Source organism: Cygnus atratus, chromosome 4 (genome assembly GCF_013377495.2).
Source record: "Cygnus atratus isolate AKBS03 ecotype Queensland, Australia chromosome 4, CAtr_DNAZoo_HiC_assembly, whole genome shotgun sequence".
Lineage (NCBI taxonomy): Eukaryota > Metazoa > Chordata > Aves > Anseriformes > Anatidae > Cygnus > Cygnus atratus.
Window position 1 is genome coordinate 13,430,212 of NC_066365.1, and position 23,200 is coordinate 13,453,411.

Genomic DNA, 23,200 nt, shown 5'->3' on the forward strand with positions numbered 1-23,200 from the left:
GGGTAACTTGAGAAGATAATAATTACTAATATCAGTCTTAGTGGTTTTTTTGGGCTGACAAAACCTAAGTGGTTATGACAGAGCCCCTGTGCCAGCTGAGGTGTAAAGTCCTATAGAGTCCAAAATAAATGAATAATACAAATAAATGTGTAAAACGGAACTGGAAATTTTCTGAGTTATTCAAAGATGAGATGGTGGGGATGCAGTATCAGATTACCATCTTATTTTTCTGGGTAATGTCATAATTAAAACATAATCAAAGTATTGGTTTGATATGTCTGTAAAATGCCACAATATTTACTGAATTATAAGTTCAGGGATTTTATTTAGTGAAGACAGAGATTATGGATGCTCCTCTTTTAGTTGCATATGTGGTAGATGATCTCTTTTCTCTCAAAAATCCAACAAGAGCCAATCCGATGGGTGATATGATAAATACACATTAATATAATGACCAAACAACAGCTTGGGGGTTTGCCAATCGCCATGATTAAGAAACTGCAACATAAATTTTAATTTGTGATAGTAGGAGTCACCTAGATGGACTGAGCTTACAGAGGTGGATGTCCAACAGGGATGGGGTGAGTGGACTTGGAAGGGTTCTCCATCGGCTAAGGAGAGCTTGGAGCAGGTGACTGGCTTTTTAGTGGCTGAAGATCTCTGCACCAATTCCCCTTGGAGCTGCACCTCCCTGCATTACTCAGGCCCACCTTTCCGCAGTGCACTGTTCTTGGCACTCTATTTTGGGAATGGAAGGAAAAAGTATTTGTGCAGGAGAGTGAGTCACAATGGGTGACACACTTGGTGAGTATAGCCTCATTTGGTGACTGATGTGTGACATAAGCTGGCCAGAATTTTCTGGATTTTTTTTTCAGAACTTACTCATTTTCCGAAGGTGTTTCTCCTTATAGTGAAGCTCTGGAGTTGTAGGAAACTCTAAACATTTGTCTACTGAGAACTGTGAAACTGGGTTTGGTGTCACAGATTTCTTCCATGCCCTTCAGCAAGTGACACATGCTCACTGTTTCTCAGCTTCTCAGCCCCTTCCCATGTGAAACTGTGTGCTGCATTTGAGATGCAGATCTCAGAGGGCAAAAACTTCCCAGGGGGGTCCCATTATTCTTTTTTTTTTTTTTTTTAAGCCAGTCTCAGTTGCTTCAAAGCTGGAGGATGGTGAATACAATAGATGGACAGAGTGGCTGTTCTGTGGGAGGTGTGGAAGGAAGCAGCAGAGTGTAGCTTTTGCAGCATTTTCCTGGCTTAACAGCATTTTCTGCTCTGGTTTCTGCTATCCTCTGGGCTGTCCTGTAAACCAGTTTGCCCTGTTTTGTAATTTGGAGCTTGTCTGTACACTAAATGGAGATTATGGAGGTGCCACCTGCTCCATGAGGCACCCAAGAGCTTCTGGGTGCAGGTGTCATTGCAGCCACCAGTGAGGCCAGTGTTGAGACCCTGGCAGGGTCCAGGTAGCAGATGGCAGCAGGTGGTTGCAGTCAGACTCAGCCTTCCAGTTCTCCTGGAAGTTTTCTGAACACTTCACACTTGTAACACGGGCTGTTGGAATTGCTGTACTAAGCAAAAATGAAAGGCTTTCCCCCAGGGGATTCAAGCCATTAAGTTTAGGACTGAGTAAAAGAAGAGACTTTTTTTTTTCTTTTCAAACCCAGCAGCTCTTGGTAGATAAAAGGTATGTCTGGGACTTTGCCAGTAATATTTAAAATGGATTAATTCTTTTTTTTCTCTCCTTCTTGCTTGCTTGCTTGCTCAGTTGGCTCAAACTTCTGTGAGGATGAAACGAAAGAAACTTGTAGCTCTTGAGACGGAGAGTAAATTGAATTACGCCACGTTTAGCTGTGTTTTTGTTGTGCCTGCAACAAGAAAGACTCTAACCTCCATTTATAGAGAAAGGGGCAAATTAATGAGGATTTTCGAGTTCCTTGTTTGGTCACTTAATTGGCTGTATGACAAAGAGCTCCGCGGTGCGTGTCAAACAACTTTCAGAGTCCTCTAATGATTTGTGCCTTGCTCAACTCCTGATGCCGTTCTGCGTGGCCTGTCAGGAGAGGTATCGTTGTTAAAGTGGCTGGAATAAATTGGTTAGCAGTGTGCATACAATGTAGGATATTAGCTATAGCTATGGGGAGTACTTTCAGCAGCTTTTTCAAGATATCTAGATGTTTGCCCATAAGCATCAAAGTGCCCCAAACTTCCATTTGGTATAATTAAAAGGACATCTGAAAGAAGTGTGACTCACAGCAGGGTTCTGTGGTTTGGTAGCCCTTTGTTAAAACTCTGTGAACTTAATATACTTCACAGCTTGATAAACCTGCACTTGATTTGTGCCAGTAAGAGCAAAAATATAAATCCCCACCCCGCATGTTTCTGCTGCACTGAGCCTGTTGTTAGGGGAGAGGAGGATCAAAGCCGCAGCCTTGGGTTTGTCGCTGGAATCCCAAATTCTTCACATAAATATTAAAAAGGAATGTGACCACATGTTCCTCTACCTACAACTAAGCTACATATATGATGATACTGTCACATGTAACACAGCAAAACTGAAAAAAAAATAACCTAACGTTTTCTGTGTTACTGTGTGCTTACTTTCTGCTTTAGGCTGAGCCAGCCCTTAAATCTGGTGGCACAGGAAAAAGTCTCAATACGAGTTACCGTAGAGGCCAGTGAGAGATGTTCCTTTAATTTGGACCACTGGGAGAAAAGAAGAATCTCATGGACACCCTAGGAGTTTCCTTGAAGGCTATGGATATTCCATCAAAAAAGCACTTATTGTTTGCAAGCCATTTTCTTTTTTTTCTACATCTTTGCTCACTTCCCCTGTGTAATTATTCTAGCAGTTGCTTGTATAGTCTCAAATCCCAAACAGTAGGGCAGCAAATACAGATGATTCATAAATGCAGTTTTCAGCTTATTCTGCAGGGAAGATCTCATTAGATGAAATAGATCATATGTTATTTCCTTCTTCCCAATCAATTGCTTTTATTTCAGTCCTACAGATGCCTTCTGACCTTAAAATATTCTTCCTCATATACTAAGCAAAGTAAAAAACCATACCCTGTAATTTGTAACCTTCTTTTATTTCTTACGTCTCCTATTTTTTTTTGTGCTCCCACTAGGAGATTACTGGTAGTTCAAGGCCAAGATTGCAAACCTTGCATGCCTAGTGCAAGACCATTAATTCCATAAGAAAGCTTTTGTAGATGGCCTAATTGTAATAAAGGTCAGTACCTTTATTCCCACTGCAGTGAGTTCTCAGCACCGCTGAAATTCAGGTTCTTTCTGATTTGGTACAGTTCCTGTGCCTGGAGCAGACACATTTTCTGTAGCATTTAAAAGAGGAGATTGCATACTCTTCCTTGAAAACCTATACCCTGAATCTATGGAGTCATTTTGGAAATTCCTCTGCAAGGCCAGTTGAAGATCTCTACTTGCTTTCACCATGAGTAGTAATCATGGGTTTTGGTTCAGTTCACCAAAACTGATACCATCAGTTGCCAGTCACCCACTCTGGTGTTAGACGTAGACTGGTGTTTCTGGGTTAGTTTTGAAGGCAGATGCGGAGATTAGCAGTAGGTATTCTAATGATTTTTATTTTTAACCACAGTTCAGATAGATTCAATCTAAATATGTGTCTGTCCATTTCAGTGAATATTATTGTTGTTTATTGATGACCAAATTGCTTTGCAAAAAGCCTTAGACACTGGCTGGACTTCCCTGTAAGAAATTGTCTCCAGTGTGCTTACTTATGCTTTGACCGGAGACTAATTTTAATTTGGAATTAATAAATGACAAGAAGAAAAAAACATGCAAGGGTGAAGAGCCTTGTCAGACATATTTGAATGCGCGTATCAGCTAAGAAACAGGATGTAATGCCACCATTTAGCCAAAAAGACGCTTTTCTTGTTTAGGGAACTGAGGAAATAACGTGTACATCTATTTTTGACCTAAGTCCTACGTAGCAGACTGTTTCGGTATGATTGGTGACCCTGTTGTAGAGGGATTGGGGTGCCATTCTGAAGTCCATCATTTCCTGAGCTGGTCCCTTTCAGTGCAATTACCTTGCCAGAACCAGCTCTCCTTGCATGCCCAAATCCAGGCTTTCGTCCCCATCCTCTCATCTGGAGTGCCCATTTTGGCTGTACTGGGTATATTCAGAGTTAATGGGAGCTTCTCTTGTACTGGTACTTTTTAGGGCCAGAGGCAACAATTGCACAACTTCCAGCAGAACTTGTCTTCAGTATCATCGATTGTGCCTTTAACTCAATTAGTTTGGAGTCTTGCAAATATCGATAGCTTTAAAAAAGGGTTTATTTTGGCACTGGGTGTTTCATATGAATACAGACAAAAATGAGCTATTCTTGAGCAAGGAGGCAGGTAAGCTCTTTTAAAGTACTACTAGTTTCTAGTAGAAAGAGGGAAAAAAGAGCACAATATTGCAATCATTGAACCATATCCGCATTTCAGTGCGTCTACTCTCTGAAGTGTTTTTCATTTTCACTGTGCACTTTAGACCTGAAAGGGTTTTCGTACTTTTTTTCTCCACCGATTTATCATAAAATCTCAAGCTGCCATTAAAAAGTGGGCTAATAACGTTTTTTGCATGCTTCGAATAAAGATGATGATGCACTTGTTTTGGAGTAGTACCCAGAGGCCTCAAACAGGACCAGAACCTCAAACTGTAAGCACAGCCAAAGGCTGCATCTGTGCGATTGCCCTCTATGGTCTTAGCACCACTGTTCTAGGAAAGAGTGAGCAAACCTTTCTTAGCAAAGCTGTACCAACAAACACCTTTTGTACAGGGGCAGCTGTACAAGCACTGCTTTTTTTCATGCACCAGCCATGATTTCAGTCTATCAATGCAAAGCACAGCTTTGTTGACGTAGCTCCTTCTGTATTAATTTTTGAAAGTGCATTGCATCAAGTATTCCTGTTAGGTCAAGGAAGACGAGTGTTAGCAGTGTGAGATAGGGCTTTATAAGTTATAAAAAGCACATAGTTTTAGTAGAAATGTCATTGCAAAAGTGGTACTTTAATGCCATAAGCCACTGTCCTTATTCACCCAGTGCTGCTATAGGATCTTAGACTTTTGATATAAGGTGCATGCAAAATAATTTATGCTGTTTTCAGTCTCATCTTAAGGAGGTGCTGTTTTGTAAGGAAGGACAACCTGTGAATTTGAAAATTACTGAGCAGAGGCGCTCAACCAGCGTTCCCTGTAGGGCTTGCTGGTATTCACTTGGCACAAAGCAATATTTTCTCACACACTCTTGAAAATGTACTCCAGTCCTAAATTCATTGGAGTTTCCGTTCTTCCATCAGCTGCTCAGTGAAAGGCTAAAATGAACTATAAACATTTAGGATCTAACACCTTTAGGACCTAGCACCGGGAGAGTTGCTGGTTTTCTAAGGTTACGATTGCTGTGCTTAAGCATGGCACAATGAGCTTTGGTCCAAAATTGGCAATGAGATTAGCAGGCCTGACATCTCTTGGTAATTTCGAGGTTCAATTCCCAGTTGAAGACAGATTTTACATTACAGTCTACTTCTGTCAAACAGCAATGCTTTAGGTGTTGTTATGGTGAGAGATAAACAAACGGATGTGGTATCACTGGGTATGTACTATCCTGTAGGTTTAACTATGTGTCACATAGACAGATATTCTTGCCAGGCATATCTAGAGATAAAAATAAATCAACATGCAAAATTCAGTTTTACGGAATGAAGCAGCTGTCACAGAGGAAATCAATGGGACATATATGATCAGCCTTTTAGTAATGTGTAATTACTGTAAGACTCCTAATTAGTTGCCCTTTTGACAATACACCTTTTAATACCAATTTATAAGTGTTTGAGAAGGAAGTTTTACATTTTGTTTCTGTTTTGTAACCTCAGGACAAAATCAAGAAACCATGAGCATATGCCCTTATTTGGGGAAAAAAAAATCTCCCTCTGCAATTTATTAACATTTATTTACATTGAATGTATACTCTGTGATGCTGTATAGCCACATAATGAAAGGAATCACCATCCTGGGATTTATCTTCCACACTTGGCATTGCTCTTCTCTTAATGTCCAGTTGAAGCCACTGTTGGAGACAGAATATTAGACTCATTGAACCTGTTATCAGACCCAGAATGGTTGTTCTATATGGGCTTGCATTAAGGGGGTTTAGCATTCAGTGAATGTATAGGTACCCTGATACCGTAGTCAGCATACAGCTACACCTACAGATCTCAGGATAAAAACACAGATGGGAAGTCTTCTTTCTTGGTGCACTTTTTCCCTCATTTCTTTATACTTTAAGGCTGCAAACAAGCAAGCTATGCCTTTTGAAAGCACTCCCTTGATGTCATTTAAGTTACTTTTGTCCTTCTCCCTGGACATATATGCGCGTATGCTTTTCATTCTTAAAGCTTCTACAACCTTGGCATTGGTTTTGTGCTGTGCTGTAGGGGACATAGAGTTATGTTGGAGTCCGTAAGGCTCACGAGAGTGCTTTGGCTCACTTGGAAGTTGTTCGCCTAGTTGAGCTGCTTTTGGAAGAGGAGTAAGGCAGGGGAGAGAAGAAAAATACAACAGTGGAATACCTTCAGCTTGGGAAGCAGGGACAAGGTCTTCAGTAAAGTAAACATGCAGAACCCTTAAATAGGTTTTGGGTCCTTCGGGGACAGGATTAAACTCACGTGTCTTTGGGCACCTACATGAAGATGATAATTCCTTCTACTTTGACTGGGAAGAGACACTAGAGAGCTTCTGGGCTTCTGACTTGGCTGCGTGTTAAATTCTTAAAGTGAAGTGGGATGAAACTGGGTCAAAACTTCCTTAGCTCCCTCTGAAAATACCCACCTTTATCAGCATCACCAAGGGTCTCGGGTAAAACCAAACAAGTCATCAGCTCACTAGCAGACCTATCTTGTGCCTTCTTCATTTCAAAGGTCATCTGTCAGGGCTAACCCTTCTGCTGGTCACTGAGAGGCTTTGCTGGAAGATTGGCACTGCAGCTCCTATGCTGGAGCTTCATCAGACCACAAAGTCATTGGAGTTGGTGCCAAACCCACCTAAACCACAATGTCTCAGCTTAAATGCAAAGACACAGGCGCAAGTACTTGTCCCATGTGCCTGACTTTCCACAGTTCCTGGTTCCCTGCCCAACTTTTCCCAGCTGGCATCTCTGTCTCAAGAGACACTGTTGCTTTAACAGCTGTTTTGTTTCATTTAAACACCTACCTCAGCTCATGTCCAAAATGCAAACATTTCATTAGCACCTCATCTCCTTAGCTTCAGCCTGCAGCACTCAGCCATAATGAAGTGCTGCACTCAGAAATATAATGCGGGGAACACTTGATTAATGCACTGAGGCAGGTGAGGGGATTGACCCTCTGGGAAAAGCTATGGACTAAATTCATCTTGGTTGTAATGCCAGTGATGACAGTCTACCAACTTCACTCAGATCTGTGTTAAGGACCTGAACCAAAGTCCTTGGAAATCTTTCCAGAATTTTAGCGTCAGACCCAGGATCCAAAGTGATAGGACATTGCTGGTTTCAAGTTAGTCATTTCTAGAGAATGCTCAGCATCACCATGTCCATTGGATGGAGAGCACACGTTTTGCAGGAGGAATCTAACCAAGGTTCTCTGTCAAGCTTTGTACGCATACATGCACACATGCTTTGTTAATAAATAAATAAATAATAGCTAAATTATTTTTTCTAGGGAAATATCTTTGCAGCATATGTTTAACCATAACACAAATATTTAATCATCTGTTTCATATTTAGACAAATAAGCATTACCTTTCCATCCAGAGCCACGAGCTAGATCTGCTGCAAAGACTATTTCCACCACTCCAATATTGATGAAAGCATATTGTTTTAGCAGAGATTTAAAAACACCATTAGCAGCTGAGCTAAATAGAAGTAAGGCAAATTGTAGTCTGCACAGTAGTATTGAAAGGTGAGAAAAATCCTTATTTTCTGCTTTCCAGGAATATAAGATCTTTGCGAGAAAACTCCATGTTGTGTAGAGCCAGCACAGCAAAATAGTTGATTTTTTTGGTCACTGTGAAAGAATAACACCTCCTTTTTGCCTGCAAGGAGATAAGCTACCAAAGTAAACTACAGAATTTTATTAAGAGCTACAGCGATTAGGCTTCAAGATTTTAAAACGCTGAAAAAAAACCACACTTAAATGCAATGTTTTTTTAGTATTTCTTTTTGGCTATTGAAGTTAACCTGTTTTTTCTGTGCACACACCACATTTGTTAAGACGATTTTTAGACTACTTAGGAAAATAAGTTTAATAATTAGTTTAAGAAATTGATGTATGGTTAGTAATTTCTACTTAACAGCAAATGAGAACGGGATCCCAGCTCTGAAATGTAAAAGCTTGACAACAAAAATATTTTTGCAGTAGCAATAAAGGAAGAGATTTTCCGCCATTTTAATTTGCTTCAGTGATGGAAGCATTGGCTACTCTATACTTTGGAAACCAAGCTGCGAGGCTCAGGAGAAATGTTGTCTGTTAATCATGGGACCAGGGCAGTAGCTTCCAGGGAGGGGAAGATCTGCTGAAGGTAAAGGAGAGATTTGGCACAAAAGCAACTGAATTAAGTTGTCATTAGTTAGGTTGGAGAGTAGGGGCTTTTTACTGTCAGGGGTGCCCGATTCTGCCTCTGTCTTCCAACAGGAGCTGTGGTGATATGAGAAACCATCCAACTTGAAGGACGTTTAAGTTTATGATACACATGGCATTATCTAAGTGAAATGCCTTTGCTGGGATTAAAAGCACTAGCAGTGGCAGGTCTAGATGTCCTTGCTTCTCCTTTAACCTTGTTGTAATTGAAAATTCTTGAAGGTCACGTGGATATAACAATAAAACCCAATTCTGGTTCTATGTGGTTTTATTCTCCCATTGTATCCGACTGTGACCGGTGAGGTGACATCAGCATGCCTTGCACTGAGAATCACAGAATCATTAAGGTTGGAAAAGACCTCCAAGATCTTCTGGTCCAACCACCCCCCTACCACCTATGTCACCCACCAAACCATGTCCCTAAGCACCACGTCCAACCTTTCCTTAAACACCCCCAGGGATGGTGACTCCACCACCTCCCTGGGCAACCCGTTCCAATGCCTGACTGCTCTTTCTGAGAAGAAATGTCTCCTAATTCCCAACCTGAACCTCCCCTGGTGCAACTTGAGGACTTTCCCTCTAGTCCTATCACTAGTTACCTGTGAGAAGAGGCCGACCCCCAGCTCCCACACCTTCCTTTCATGTAGTTGGAGAGAGCAATGAGGCATTTGTGCCATGTTTTGCTGTTGTAATGCTCTTCCTTAGCGTTCTGCTGGAGAACAGGCCATGCTGTAACCTCTTTTCACACATCACATTGTGGGTGTGTTTTGAAACAGTCAGGAGTAAATACTGAAGTATTTTCATTAAAGTGAGCCATGGAGTGTACTTTAGGCTTGCAACATGTAGAAATCCCATGGGACTGTCTTTGCTTTGAAGATCAGAGGTATGGGTTTGATGACTACACTTTCAACATGCAGAAAATTGTTGAGAATGGCAACTTCATCTCAAAGGGAAGGTTGGATTCTGTAGTCAGTGATAGCTGGTAATGGAGGTGTTTCTTTGTGGGGCAGGCCTGCCTCGTAGCTAGACACTAACCAGCAGAAGAAAACACTGTCAAAGTATATTATTTATCTCCGCACAATCAGTTTCACCAGCTGGTGCGGCTGATCTCATTAAAAAGCCTTGCCTGGAAGACAGTTGAGTCAGTTCTGGTTAGTTACTAAGCAGAGGTTTAAGGCTGAACGAAACCTTCAGGTTGGGTAGGTCTCTAGTGCTGTAATTGAGCGATCACAAGGCCAGTATGGTTCCGTGTGACCCTGGATGTGCTTCTAGATTAACCTGCGGGAAGCTATCCATGGGAAAGCTCTTTGTGCAGGGTAGCCCGGGGCGCAAGGTGCACCACGGGAGGTCCTGAAGTTGTTACTGTGGGGCTGGCTCCTTCCTGAATGGAGCAATTTGAAATGCCACGGCTTATCAAAATCTCTGTGGGGGCACCTGCTGGTTCTCTGGATGAAACAGTGTAACTCAACTATCTCTCCATCGCCGTGACAGCCTGACAGAGGTTACGTGGTGGGAAGTGTTCTGTATGGAGCCTAACCCTTGCAGATAGTTACTGAATAGCTTCCATGGGTGCCCCAGCCCTGCTTCCGAATTCTGGTGCAGCCAATAGCAGCAACCTGCTTCACAAATGGGTTTTGAAATATATTCTCGTGCATGTTTCCTTAGGGATTTCCCCATCCCCACTCTGTCACCCCTGGCTCTTAATTCCTTCTTAATCTGAGCACAGAGCTGATGAACACAGAAGCACTATTCCCAGCCTGCGTTAGAATAAAATCAAGACCTCTCCCTCTCCTGTCTAATGCAATAAATGATAACTAACTCCATTTTAGGCTGCCCCGATGGTCAGGGAGAGGAAATGTTGCCCTGTCCCTATAAACTAATGTGTGTGGAGGAGGGAAATGAGTGCATGTCAGAGGTCTCGACTTTAGGTTCGCTAAAGTCCTTTCTTACTCAGTTCCTCTCCCTTGCAGGCCATGGTGGAGACGGTGAACAACCTCCTGCAGCCACAGGCTCTGAATGCATGGAGGGACCTGAACGCAAGTGAACAGCAGCGCGCAGCCACCAAGTTACTCGACACCGTGGAGGACAGTGCCTTTGTGCTGGCCGATAACCTGCTGAAGACAGACATCGTCCGGGAAAACACCGACAATATCCGTAAGAAGCAGAGCCCATAAATACTGAGAGCAGCCAGAAGGAGAGTAAGGGCTGGGGAGCCTGGCTTCTGTCTTGGCCATACATTAACTGGAGAGCAATCTGTTAGATGTGGCTTGGCATTTTGTCTGAAAGACTTAGAAGTCTTTCCAAAAGAGCCTAAAGGAATAAGGCAACTCTCTACCCTTGAAATCCCATGGAAAATGAACACCTAAACTGCCTTTATTACTCCTGGCTTTAAGTGCAAAATATCTGCTAGGGCAATGAGAGCATCGCTTCACAGGGAGATGGTTCATTGTAATGCAATTGTGTTTCATTTCATACAGATTTGTGTCTTTATTTGGCTGATTGTTGATTTTAATTAAAAAACAAGCATGATGGAAAGCACCAGCACTCCCACTGTGCATATGTAAAATGAGAACAACTCTTCTTTCTTTTTCTATGAATACAGATCCTGAGCACTGATAACATTTACAGAAAGTACCAATCGCCAGTGGCAAAGAAGTAACATTTTCAGATTTTCATTTTAACCATTGTCCTTAATATCCTGAGGTTCTTGTTTACAAGAACTGGTTGTCTTTTGTGTTCCACAGAGAGTAGAATTTATTTGCTTTTTTTTTAATTAAATTTAAAACTTCTTCAGGGCAGAGATTTAAAAAGAAATAGGAGTCCAAACAGAGTCTAGTGTGAAACACTGTAACTTGATTCCTCTACTTTCAGGTGGTCTGGAGCACCATTTCTTAACTTCAAAGTATTGTGCAGAGATTGTTTCAGTAGTGATTTTTCTTATTGTTGGTCTCTCTTGCATGCAGAGCTGGAAGTTGCAAGACTGAGCACAGATGGGAATCTGGAAGATCTTAAGTTTCCCCAGAACATGGGCCATGGTAGCGCCATTCAACTGTCAGCAAATACCTTGAAACAAAATGGTCGAAATGGTAGGTCCAGAACTTCTGGCCATGCTGGTCTTCTGAATCAGTCATGCTTTAGGCATTGTTTATGAACAGCTTGTAAACATTGTTTTGTGTTTAACCAATTGTAAGCATAGTATTAATCACTGTGTTAATATTTACATTAATGTTAATGCCAGCTTCCCAAGCCCTTAACTGCAGGCTAAGTTGGCTGACAAGGAATGTATTGTATTGCCGAGTGACTGACAGCCTTCAAAAGCATTACGTGCTGGTAAAAGTGTGCCAGATCCCTAAATGATGTTTCTGTTGGGGCACTGCGCTGAGTCCAGAAAAGTCCTTTTAACTACTATTGTCTGCAGTGGGAGCCTTCATATAGGATAAGAGGCTTGTTTGAGTAACCTGTTCCACAATGGGCACTCTGCAAATATCTGAAAAGAGAGGGAAGAAATAACAGTAGCATATATTAGTAACGAGCCAGTGTAGCAGAAAATTAACTAGTTGATTAACTGTTAAGAGTCTAAATCTTCAGTGCCTTTCTCTCTGTAGCTTATGAAGCTCCTGATATACCATAAATTAAAGATGATGTTGTACGTGAATGGTCTTCAAGCTGCCAAGTCATTTATTTCCAGATCAGGAATTTGAAGACACATTTGTTGGTCTCTCCAGCCCCACTGTAGACCAACTTCAAACTGCCAGGCTTTCTACTAATGGGCCTGACATGCTCCTATTTATGAGTTCCTTTAAAGCTTGTACCCTATTTGGGTACTTTACCACTCTGCAAGGAGTATGCATTCCATGGGGGCTGTCTTTTCAACATTAACCTGTATGTAGGGGGAAAGCACTCTACTACAGACTTTGATCACTGTAGGCAAAGCATTGAATGATAGGACATTATTACAGCCAGACCAGATGCATTAAAACTGCCAAAATTTCTGACAATTTTTGAGAGAAGAATTTGGTTTTGGGGGTTCAGAAAGAGAGCTTTGCCATAGAATTCCTTGATGGGGTTTGGTACTTTTGTATGTACGATTTAAAGAAGAAAGTTTCATTTAGAGTTGGTGTAAAACCCAAAATGAGTAGCAAAATTGCAGTGGGATGTGTATTTCACTCCACTAGTGGACTTTGGAGAAGATTAAAAAAAAAAACAAAAAAAAACAGGAGAGGGAAATTTTGTTGGCAGCAGGGAAGGGAAAGTCTGTATTTCTGAGCATGATATCAGTGGAGTTCTGGTCAAATCAGGAGACCCCCCATCAATTTGTACCAGCTTGGCACCCACAAAGAGATTGCCAAAGAGCTGGGCATAAAATTGTCATAGAAGGATTTAGGTTGGGAAGGGCCTTCAGAGTCATCAGTGCTTCACCTTCTGCAGAAGCTGGGGTGAAACAAAAGATGCTTCCCCACAGCTAATATTTATAAGGCAAACTAATCACATTTGGTTCTTATTTGTAGTCTGTGAAATAATGTGCAAAACTGAAGGCAAACTGGATGGTTTCAGCTTAAAAAAAAAACCGTTGGTAGTATGTTGTGGGTTTTTTTCCGCAGGCTCCCTGTTGGTGGATTTTTATAGAAAGAGGGGCTGTCCGATTGGCAAATTTCTGCAATTTCTGTTTTATCCTTCATGTGAGATTGGAATTGTGTTGGAAAGTTTTGGATTTCTTCTCCCAGATTTGACCCCACACTTTCTGAGGTTGTCTTAATTTATTAATGGCGTTTGCACTAGACTAAATTATAGTATGATATATTTTATATGGCATCTCCATGGCGGACCAGAATGAAATATGTTTCCCAAGCATTGCCTGGAGAATAGTGCTATGTCAGATGGGAAATGGGCCACCTGGCCTCTTTTCCCTGGAGCCCATTACTCCCACTTATGCCAAAAATAAGCCCACCTTTGCTTCTGCTCTTCTCATCCTTGGACCTCCTATTGCACTTCATGGTGCTCATTGGAATAGGCAGGAGAACATGAATTTTCATATGCCACATCTTGGTCCTTTTAACATTTTCTCAAAAAAAAGTTTTAAAGTTGGTTCAGAGAAGAGGTTTGTCATCTAAAACAAAACCTAGTGTGATGACCTGGATATTGAACTTCTCACTACCCTTCTAGGTGAAATCAGGGTGGCCTTTGTGCTGTACAACAACCTGGGCACCTATCTCTCCACGGAGAATGCCAGCATGAAATTAGGAACAGAAGCAATGTCGACTAATCACTCCGTCATTGTCAACTCACCTGTCATCACGGCAGCAATAAACAAAGAGTTCAGCAATAAGGTTTACCTAGCTGATCCCGTGGTGTTTACTGTCAAGCATATCAAGGTGAGTTTGAAAAACTTTTTTTTTTTCTTTTCAATTTCTAGAACAAAGTGCCACAAAAGTTGGCTGATCTGAGGCTGATCAGCAGACCTTGATTAGATTTAGAATTATACATTTTTTCCTCTGCACTTTGTGTTATTTATGGTGAATGTCTCTTTTACATTGCATTAATAAAAGTAACGAAAGTCTCCTTTGAGCTGATGTCCATTGCTCAGTTGCTGACACACGTCATTCTGTAATTAAAAACTAACAATATATTAGAATGGGCCATAATGTTATTTTATCATGGTGGCAGGGGATATTAGAGGAAAGTGGAATTACAGTGAAAGAGGACAGCTAGTCCTATTAGCCAAGCACAGTCATTGCAAAAGTTGATTGCTTAAAGCAATTAATTTCTCTGCTCTGCAATGCAAATGAAGCAATCTGGTTTTTAGAGCTGAATTTAGTCTATGTCTGAAATTAATCAAGAACAAAGAACTAAGTTTGCATTAGCAAACAGAGGAGCAACAACCTAACTTTCTTTGGTGTCGACAAGTAATACTTGACATCTAAGTCATTGCTGATTATTTATCTAAAATTAAAGGGTAAGAGTTACAAAATGCCTCTGGGAAAAAAAATAAATAACGCATATAGAAATCTCTGAAACCCTATCATTTTACTGCATTTACTCATTGCTTCCCTGCAGCAGTCAGAAGAAAATTTCAATCCAAACTGTTCATTCTGGAGCTATACCAAGCGTACAATGACAGGGTATTGGTCCACCCAAGGATGTCGCCTCCTGACAACTAACAAGACACACACCACGTGCTCATGTAATCACCTAACCAACTTCGCAGTCCTGATGGCACACGTGGAAGTTAAGGTAGGCATTGCAAATTCACAGGCTGCCAATGGACTGGTCAGAAAAAGTGGCTAATGTAACACAATTTATGTGTGACCCCCACAAAGGGCAGCTGCTCGGGGAAATTGCTGTGTGATGGCAACTCACACCAACAAATGGTGGGAAGTATCTCATATAAACCTTCTTTCTGCAACAAAGTGAAAAAGGAGACAGTCACACCTATGCAAAGGCTGCACTGAGCTCCTGGCATGGGAAGTTCAGAGCTGCAGAAGACAAGTGAGCAGAATTGGCCATTAGTACCACATCCTTTGCTTTACTGGTCCAGAACATCTCCTGGCTGGGTCCTTGCTTGCGGGGTCCTTACTGTGCCATGAGGGAGTAGAGAGCACCATGGGTGGTGGGACAGGATCGGACAGAGCCTGCCTTGTGGGGTGTGAGTCGGGTGCCCTGCTTGCAGGGCAAATACAGTGCTGCATTTATTTGTGAGGTGCATGTGTGGAGCCGTTTTTTCCAGCCACCAGCTAAAGATACATTCTCTGTGTCTCACTGTGTGGCAGCAAGCTGCACATAAAAAGGAAGCTACTATACCATCCTGTCTGGATTGTCCATCCACCCAAGGCTGGTACATGAGCAGTTAGTTCCTTCGCCTGCATTTAGGTCCGTGGTGTAATGCTGGTTTCTCACATGACTATCCCCACTGGGGCTAATGAAGTTACTCCTGAAAATATGGGATTTTCAGTTGGGATTTTTTTTCAAGAATAGGAGAATGGTTGAGTCAGTCCTCCATTTCCTGAGCTGTCTTGGCGGTCTTTAGTTGAAAACAATCTCACCGGATGTAGAAAGAAGAGAAAGCCCTGATTCCTGAAGGACTTTGTCTTCATGATTTTCTGTGTTGTAATGTCTCCATTTTGTGTGCCTGGCACCACTGCAGAATTCACTGTTCTGAGCTAGATCCTGTAGGAGCTTCTGTGCGGGCAGAATATTTCAGAGTCACTTCCATGGCTGCATAACCACAAAAACTATTATAATTTTAAAAGACCTTTTCTTAAATAGTCTTCCAGTGTCATTCCTTTGTATATTTTTGTTTCACTTAATAATCTGAAGAGGAATGTGAAGAGCTGCAATAAAATATATATTAAAGCACTGTCATGCATGACCAAAGCTCTGCAAAAAAGAAATGAGAGCCTGGCGGCTCATTTGCCACAACAGCTGGGTCCAGCTGGGAAGGACAGGATGGATCTGCTGCTGCAGAATGACATATTCATTGTATTCTGCAGGATTCACTACCAGTCCAGGAGATGTGTCATCAAATGGCTATGGCATTATCCTGGGGGTTGTCTGAAGAAATGCCCTATCCAGAGCACATGCTTACAGGATAATGGTATTCAGCAGTCTAAGTCCGTTTTTGCCAGTTTCCCACAACTGCTTGAATTTTCACAAGAAATGTATGTTTGTCTGGTTACCACCTGCCTGGATTTAACAGATATACCTGAGTCACCGAAGTCAGAGGTTGCACCTGGGAAATGCAGATAGCTTTCCACTCCACTGGTGTGAATGAACATGAGCTGTACTGCATGATGCAGATACGGGCTAGCACTGAACAGGTCTCTTCCCAAACTTCAAGTAGGTCAGCCTTGTCTGCATGGCATTTCACCTGAACCACACTAGACTAGTAGTGCTGGTGTTATCTCATCTTGCAGAAGGAGAAAGCAAGACCCTTGCTTGTCCATGCTCATCCAACAGTTTGGAAAGACCTACAACTGGAAGCTTCCTGAGTGCCAAACCACTGTGCTATCTGCCCACGGATGTTTTGGGTGTTAGTGAGTGCTCTCAAGATTTTCAGGTCATGTTTTGTCGTTTTGCTGAAGCCAAAATATTGTTGATTTAACAGCTAAATTGGCCCCGCTTTCTTGACTCTGATACAACTGGACAGCTTCCTGGCATGTCTGTCTTACTGATCATGCTAGTCTCGGGGTGAGGGCGAGTGTTTGCCCTGCAAACATCTGTAGCTCTTCCCTCCAGCTACTCATCACCTTGCTCTTCCTCATTGTACCATCTTCCTCTGGTCTGCTGGTGGAGATGGCCTTATGGCTAACTTGAGGTAAATAATGGAAGCAGCATGTATCACATTTCTTATTCTGTTACAATGAGTTGACTTGAAAGTCTTGCTATGCAAATACCTGCTGGTTTGGAGAAGTGGTGTATTGGGTTTATGTGGCAAGGGTTTGGTAGCAGGGGGCTGCTGGGGTGGCCTCTGTGAGGAAAGTCCAGAAGCTGCTCCATGTTAGATAAGGGCCAGTTTCAGATGGCTCCAGAGGGACCTGCTGCAGGCCAGAGACGAGTCGATAAGCAATATTGTTTGCAGCTTCATGAGACCATACTTAAGAAAGGGGAAAAACTGCTGCACAACAGCAGCTGGGAGAGAGAGGAGTGAGAAGCAGCCCTGCAGCCCCCAAGGTCAGTGCAGCAGGAGGGCAGGAGGTGCTCTGGGCACGCAGCAGCAGTTCCCCTGCAGCCTGTGGTGGAGCAGGTTCACCTGTGGCCCCTGGTGGAGCAGGCTGTCCCCCTGCAGCCCATGGGTCCCACATGGAGCAGATCTCCACGCTGCAGCCCGTGGAGGAGCCCCCGGTGGAGCAGGTGGATGTGGCCTGGAGGAGGCTGCGGCCCATGGAGAGCCCCCGCAGGAGCAGGCCCCGGGCCGGAGCTGCAGCCCGTGGAGAGGAGCCCACGCAGGAGCAGGGGGTCTGGGGGGAGCTGCCGCCCGTGGGGGACCCGTGCTGGAGCAGTTTGCTCCTGGGGGATGGACCCCGTGGTATGGAGCCATGTGGGAGCAGTTCTTGAAGAGCTGCTACCTGTGAGCAGCCCCCGCAGGATCAGCTGGGGAAGGACGGCATCCCGTGGGAGGGACCCCATGTGGAGCAGGGGCAGAGAGGGACCGTGAAGGAGCGGCGGAGACGAAGCATCAGGGACTGACCGCGGCCCCCGTAGCCATTCCCCTGCACTGCTCGGGAGGAGGAGGTAGAAGAGGGTGGATGGGGGGAAGGTGTTTTTAGTTTGCTTTCAGTCCCTCACTTCTCTAGCTTGTTAGTAATAGGTGAAAAATTACATTAATCTCCCTGTGCTGAGTCTTTTTTGCCCATAACCATAACTGTTGAGTGACCTCCCTGTCCTTATCTCAGTCCTTGAACCCTTTTCATCATATTTTCTCCCCCTTTCCCTTTTAGGAGAGGGAGTGAGAAAGTGGTTGTGGTGGAGCTTAGCTATCCAGCTGAGTAAAACCACCACAGGTGGTGGTTTAAAAATAAATGGGAATTGTTGTCATCCATTGACTCACACTCATATCTTGCATGCATACTTTACTGTCTTGTTGTTGTCTTGTGTTTTGTACAAAAAGCATTCCTTGCCTCAGAGGCTTTTTAGTCATCTTTGAGATAGGACAATCCTTGGGGAAAGGACGCTGCATGCTTGTGCAGGACCTCACACAGTGGTGTTTTGGTCAGGGGCTAGGGTCCCTAAATGTGACTGGCATATACACAATTAATAGTATTCTAGAAGTTTTGCCACAAAAACAATTTTCTTCTGTAATCGAGCTCTGTAATTTACTGACTTCAGTTTGGTGGGTTTTTGAAACCGTAGTTTCTTCACTGTAATGAGTATTCTCAAAACCTTACCTAATAGGACTGAACACCACACGTCATGGCAAGTGGACATCTGAGTCCTGCTCCTTAATCAAAAGGCAGTACCAATCTGACAAGTGTCATTTCTGGTCATGAATGATCTCCCTCCCTGATAGCATGGCAAAAGAGCATGTTCTCCTGAGGAGACCTCAGTGGCTGCTCTGGGAGCTGCGGGCTGGGATTTAATTATTAGCAGTGCGTATGTGGCAAGGCGGAGTTGGAAGGTGGCACCGTTGAGCAGGTGATTGATGGCCATCTGGCTCTCAGCATGACACAGCAATATGTCTTTGTCCAGAGGGGCAGAAAATGACATTGGCTGACCATGGGTGGCAGGGATTTATTGGTATGCATCAAGAGACGAAGTTGCTGGTATCAATTCCAGTCTTAATAGGACTTCCATTAAGGGGAGGAGATTTTACTTTTGAAGGTGCTTTCTGCCTGTTAAAATAAGTTGGGCTCGGATTTGCTTATGCACCCCAACAGAAAGCCTCCCTGCAGACTTGATTTACATGCACAGTGACTTGGAGGCACCTAGAAGCCCCCCAGAAGTGACTTTGTTCTAGAAAGCGTGGCCATGGAAAACAGGCACGCCTAGAAAAATCCTACCTTAGATATTCTTTTCCAGGACTGGGACAAATATATTTCAGGAGGGTAAATAAAAGTGCCCCAACCCAAGGGCCTGCTGTGCACACAGTCAGGGTGTATAGCTGCGGGGAAGAGCAACGCACCATGGGTACCTGCGGTACCCCTTAGGCTGCTGTCAGGGTCCTGTGTAGCATGGGAAGAGAACAGCATGCATGTAGTGACCTGTGTGCGGGACCTTGCTCATGCTTCCTCCCAGCAAGGGTTGACCTTATGGACCCATAGTGGTCTTTGCCCTTTTGGACATTTTCCAGAGAAAATGGGAACCTCTCTTTGGAGAGAGAATGTAAGACGTGGAAACAAATCACTCTTTTCATCAGCTGGGAAGTGCATTTGGCTTGTTTTATAGGAAGATTATTGCAGTCTCGTGGATATTTTGCTAAATTATGAGATACATTCAACATGGGTGAGGTCTATGTGAAATATCTATCAATTGTTTGTATCAGTGAGATGATCATTATGACCCTTAAATGCTATAAAAACATAGAGGTTACCATGCCATGGGAGAAAGCCCATAGTTAAATAAGCCATTCTTCCTATGTAATTGCCGCAGAGTTACTTCTCAAAATTTACAAGCTGTTTTTCATATAAGCTTGCGCTTTGCATCATAATAATTATAGCAGATGCATCTTAAATGTACCATGGGAAAAATATGCAGCCAGAAAACAAGTTCAGAGCTAGTGGGAAAATGCAATTAAAAATCACCCAAAATGGAATAAACAAAGGTACCTTAGGGTTGATAAATGTTGCTTATCAGTGTGTAGTGAATGCCAGAGCTTACTCTTCTTTAAATAAATACAAAAATAAATAAAACAAAAAGGAAAAGTGAAAAAAAAAGAAAGGTGTTTTAACTCTAGCAATTAATCTGAAGCTTTCAAATGTTATTCAATACCACACACACATTACATCATGCTAATTATTTGGGGAATGGAAGCATAAGGCAAGCTGGGGAGAGAAAGGAATAAAAATATATGAAGTCTAAATGGAATGCAGTGGTCCATTGCCTAAAGCAATACAGCCATTTCAGATAAAAAGAGCAAGCTAAAGTTATTGCAGTGCTGTCTTATCCATACATTAGCACTTGTGGGATTAAACAGCAGTGAATGAAAGCAGAAGTGGGTGAAGGATTGCAAAAACACTAACTGCAGAATTAAATTACTGAAACCGTTATATGATGAATTTTGCAAGACAAATCATTTTGTACCATCAAAAGTGTTATTTCTCAAAAAAAGGTATATTACACATTGCAATACGTAACTTATTGTAAGGTTATTAAATAAGAACTGTTTTAATTAAGCAGAGAAGTTATTAAATCTGCTTGTCTTGAATGAGATTTTAAAATTCCAGATACAGCAATATTTCAGTTTGTGTTAGGAATAGAAATCTGTGACACCGATGAACTCCAAGAATAAGATGTAAAAGGCACATTCAGTTATATATTGCATACTGCTGTTGCTATGAATGTTTTACCTACAAAACGATGTTAGCATTTGTCTAGCCACTCTTGGAAAACTACCCAAACCTTGTTGTTAAGAATATCTAGCGTGCTCTCTGACTGCCCTGTCATGAATCACAGAAATTATCTATGGTGAACCTATTAGGTCAAGTAATCTATGCCTACAGGGTCGATTCAGAGTGGTAACCGGTGGCAACCCTTGAGCTTTTTGTCTAGGTAGGCGAGTAAATCACTGCGGGGAGTTCCTTGAGTTCCCAGCCCTCAGTTTAACATACACTGTTTTGAACTGAGCTGTAGCTCTGTCTTGCTAGTCCTAGTTCTGCCAGTTGGACTTCCTTGCTGGTCAGCATCTGGGCATTCCCTGAAGTATTGATGCAGATCTGCTCAGGTAACTTTGGGGTGCCTAGCCTGAAAAAAAAATGTAGAGTCTGGCTTCAAAAAGATTTAGGCTGAACCGTGGAATCTGCTGCTTACTGAATTTGCAGTTTCTGAGCTCTGCACTTACAGGTGCCAGAAATTTGAGCACACAGAAGCTTATCAGCCATAGCTTCCTTTCCCACCAGTTCAGTGAGTATTTATTTACTTAGCATCGTCCTTCTTGGCTCTCTGACTCATGAGCTGTGGCTAGACCCTTGGTAAGGAACTGTGTCGCAGAGTGGGGACTGCATCACCCCTCTGTTGTAAAATTCACCATTGAAATAGCTCCTGTTCACAAGCACTAAGCCTTGCCCTTTTTATTGCCACCACCTTCCTTTCTCACTAAGTGTAAGGTTCAGGGCAAGCTCCCCCTTGGTCAGATTTTAGGCTATAAAAGACAGTATTCATCTCTGGCTAAATGTGCATCTCTTTGATCTTTATCCCTCCAGTCCAATTCATCGTACCATCCCATCCCCTAAATAAAGTCCTTAAGTTAGGGAGATTGTTGTGCCTTGATCATATTTAGGCTGAATTTTTCAGGCTCACTGTGTGTCTTAACCATTTGGATTGCTCTTTGGCAACCAGTTCAAGTCACATTTTTGAAAGAGGTGAATGAGGTGAATAAAGATAGGGAAAGATTAAGCTTTGGCTCTTACAAGAATAAGCAGGATGAGATAGTGGATGAGAGGACACACAGCTTGTGCTGTTCGTTAGCTTAGAAAGTGTAGCTGAGTACTTGAGGACTGAAGGGAAGGTCATGGTGTGGCACAGCCACGTCCCAGCTGTCTCCTGGAGCCGGGCTGGGTAAGGCCATCAGTGTGTGACAGCAGAAGCTGGCGATGCTGTGACCAGATTTTGCTGGGAACTCAAGCTAACGAGCCAGCAGCTAGGCTGGCTAGACATCTGCAGTGTGAACTTGGCACCACTGCCGTAGCGCATTTCTTGGGCTAGAGATGCCTTATGAGTAAGCAAAGCTGTGCTGCTTTACTAACTCCAGCCAGCATGGGAGAGGGCCAGGACGTTGCAATCACTGGTCCGAGCCACTTCACACAACCGATGCTTCGCTGCATCACACAACTGAGTCTCTCCTTGCCACAGGGAAGTTGCAGCAGTGTCAGCAAATGAGATGGAAACCCCGAGCTCTTTCCACACCCTACATCCACAGCATGGTCTATAATGCATGGTGAGGTGAGATCTGCACCCATTTATCTGTCTGTGTATGGCCTTGTATCTCTTTCTTCTGGCAGTGAGGGGCTCCGTGGCTTGTGCTGGATGCTGTGTCTGTTTTTTGCATTTGGGGGCGAAGTTTGTGGGAAAGGGTTCTGGCAGGAGGACTTCCTCTACCAAGAAAGGCAGAGGAGCAGGAGGACGGGTCGTGCAGCCTGTGCAGAATGCAAAAACAGCTGTGAGGACTAAGACGAGGAGAGGAAAGGCGACTTTGCGTTAGTGCTCGGGGACCCGAGCCTTATTTTAAATGACCACAGTCAGGAGTCAGTGACATTGCACAGGGGCTTCAGGTGGGAATGAAGTTCTTCTATTCCTGGATTAGGTCCTGGCAGTGCCTGTGACAGCAGGACAGAGATGTGCTGCCTTTGCAGAATACGGAGGGGGTGCTACCTGGTTGGTGGCTGCTTTGTCCTTGTGGAGCAGAGGGACAGAAAGGAGGGACAGGATGGGTGCTAGAGCAGTGGGATCCCTCCAGCGCATGTCCTGCATAGCCATGGAGAGGGGAAAGCCCCCTTGAAACCTCTCGTGCCTGCATAACCACATCAAGTGGTGCCATCAGGCAGCACAGACGTGCCACAGGAACCCTTGGGGTTTCCTCCCAGTCTGTGTAGCCCAGCTGACACTTCTGGCATATCTACAAAACCATTTGCTTGTAAAGTAAGTCCTTTGTACTTAGCCATGAAGCATTACAGCGAAGCTGTAGCAGTAATCCTCTCTTGACACCAGCGATGGGGAAAAAGGGCAGAGGGAGCCCACGCGGCTCTGGAGAGCTACAAATCTGAGGAGCAGCATTAGCAACGTGCAGGAGTTCAGATCTGTCCCACTTGGGTCTCTGCCCAGTCCTGCACTGCCAGCTCCTGCTGGGCACCAGGGAGTCGTATCTGAGCAAGTCAATGACACTGTGTTTTTATTTACTGCTTGCTTA

General features: G+C 43.3%; 1 protein-coding gene across 1 annotated transcript in view; it reads left to right on the forward strand.

Annotated features, from left to right (window-relative positions):
• The window catches only part of ADGRL3 (adhesion G protein-coupled receptor L3), a 526,793-nt gene that overhangs the window by 440,644 nt on the left and 62,949 nt on the right, over positions 1-23,200 (forward strand). Inside the window, exons 12-15 of the mRNA XM_035542902.2 lie at positions 10,617-10,800; positions 11,610-11,732; positions 13,810-14,018; positions 14,701-14,877. Coding sequence (XP_035398795.1) covers positions 10,617-10,800; positions 11,610-11,732; positions 13,810-14,018; positions 14,701-14,877 — 693 coding nt within the window. The remainder of the gene's footprint in view (positions 1-10,616; positions 10,801-11,609; positions 11,733-13,809; positions 14,019-14,700; positions 14,878-23,200) is intronic.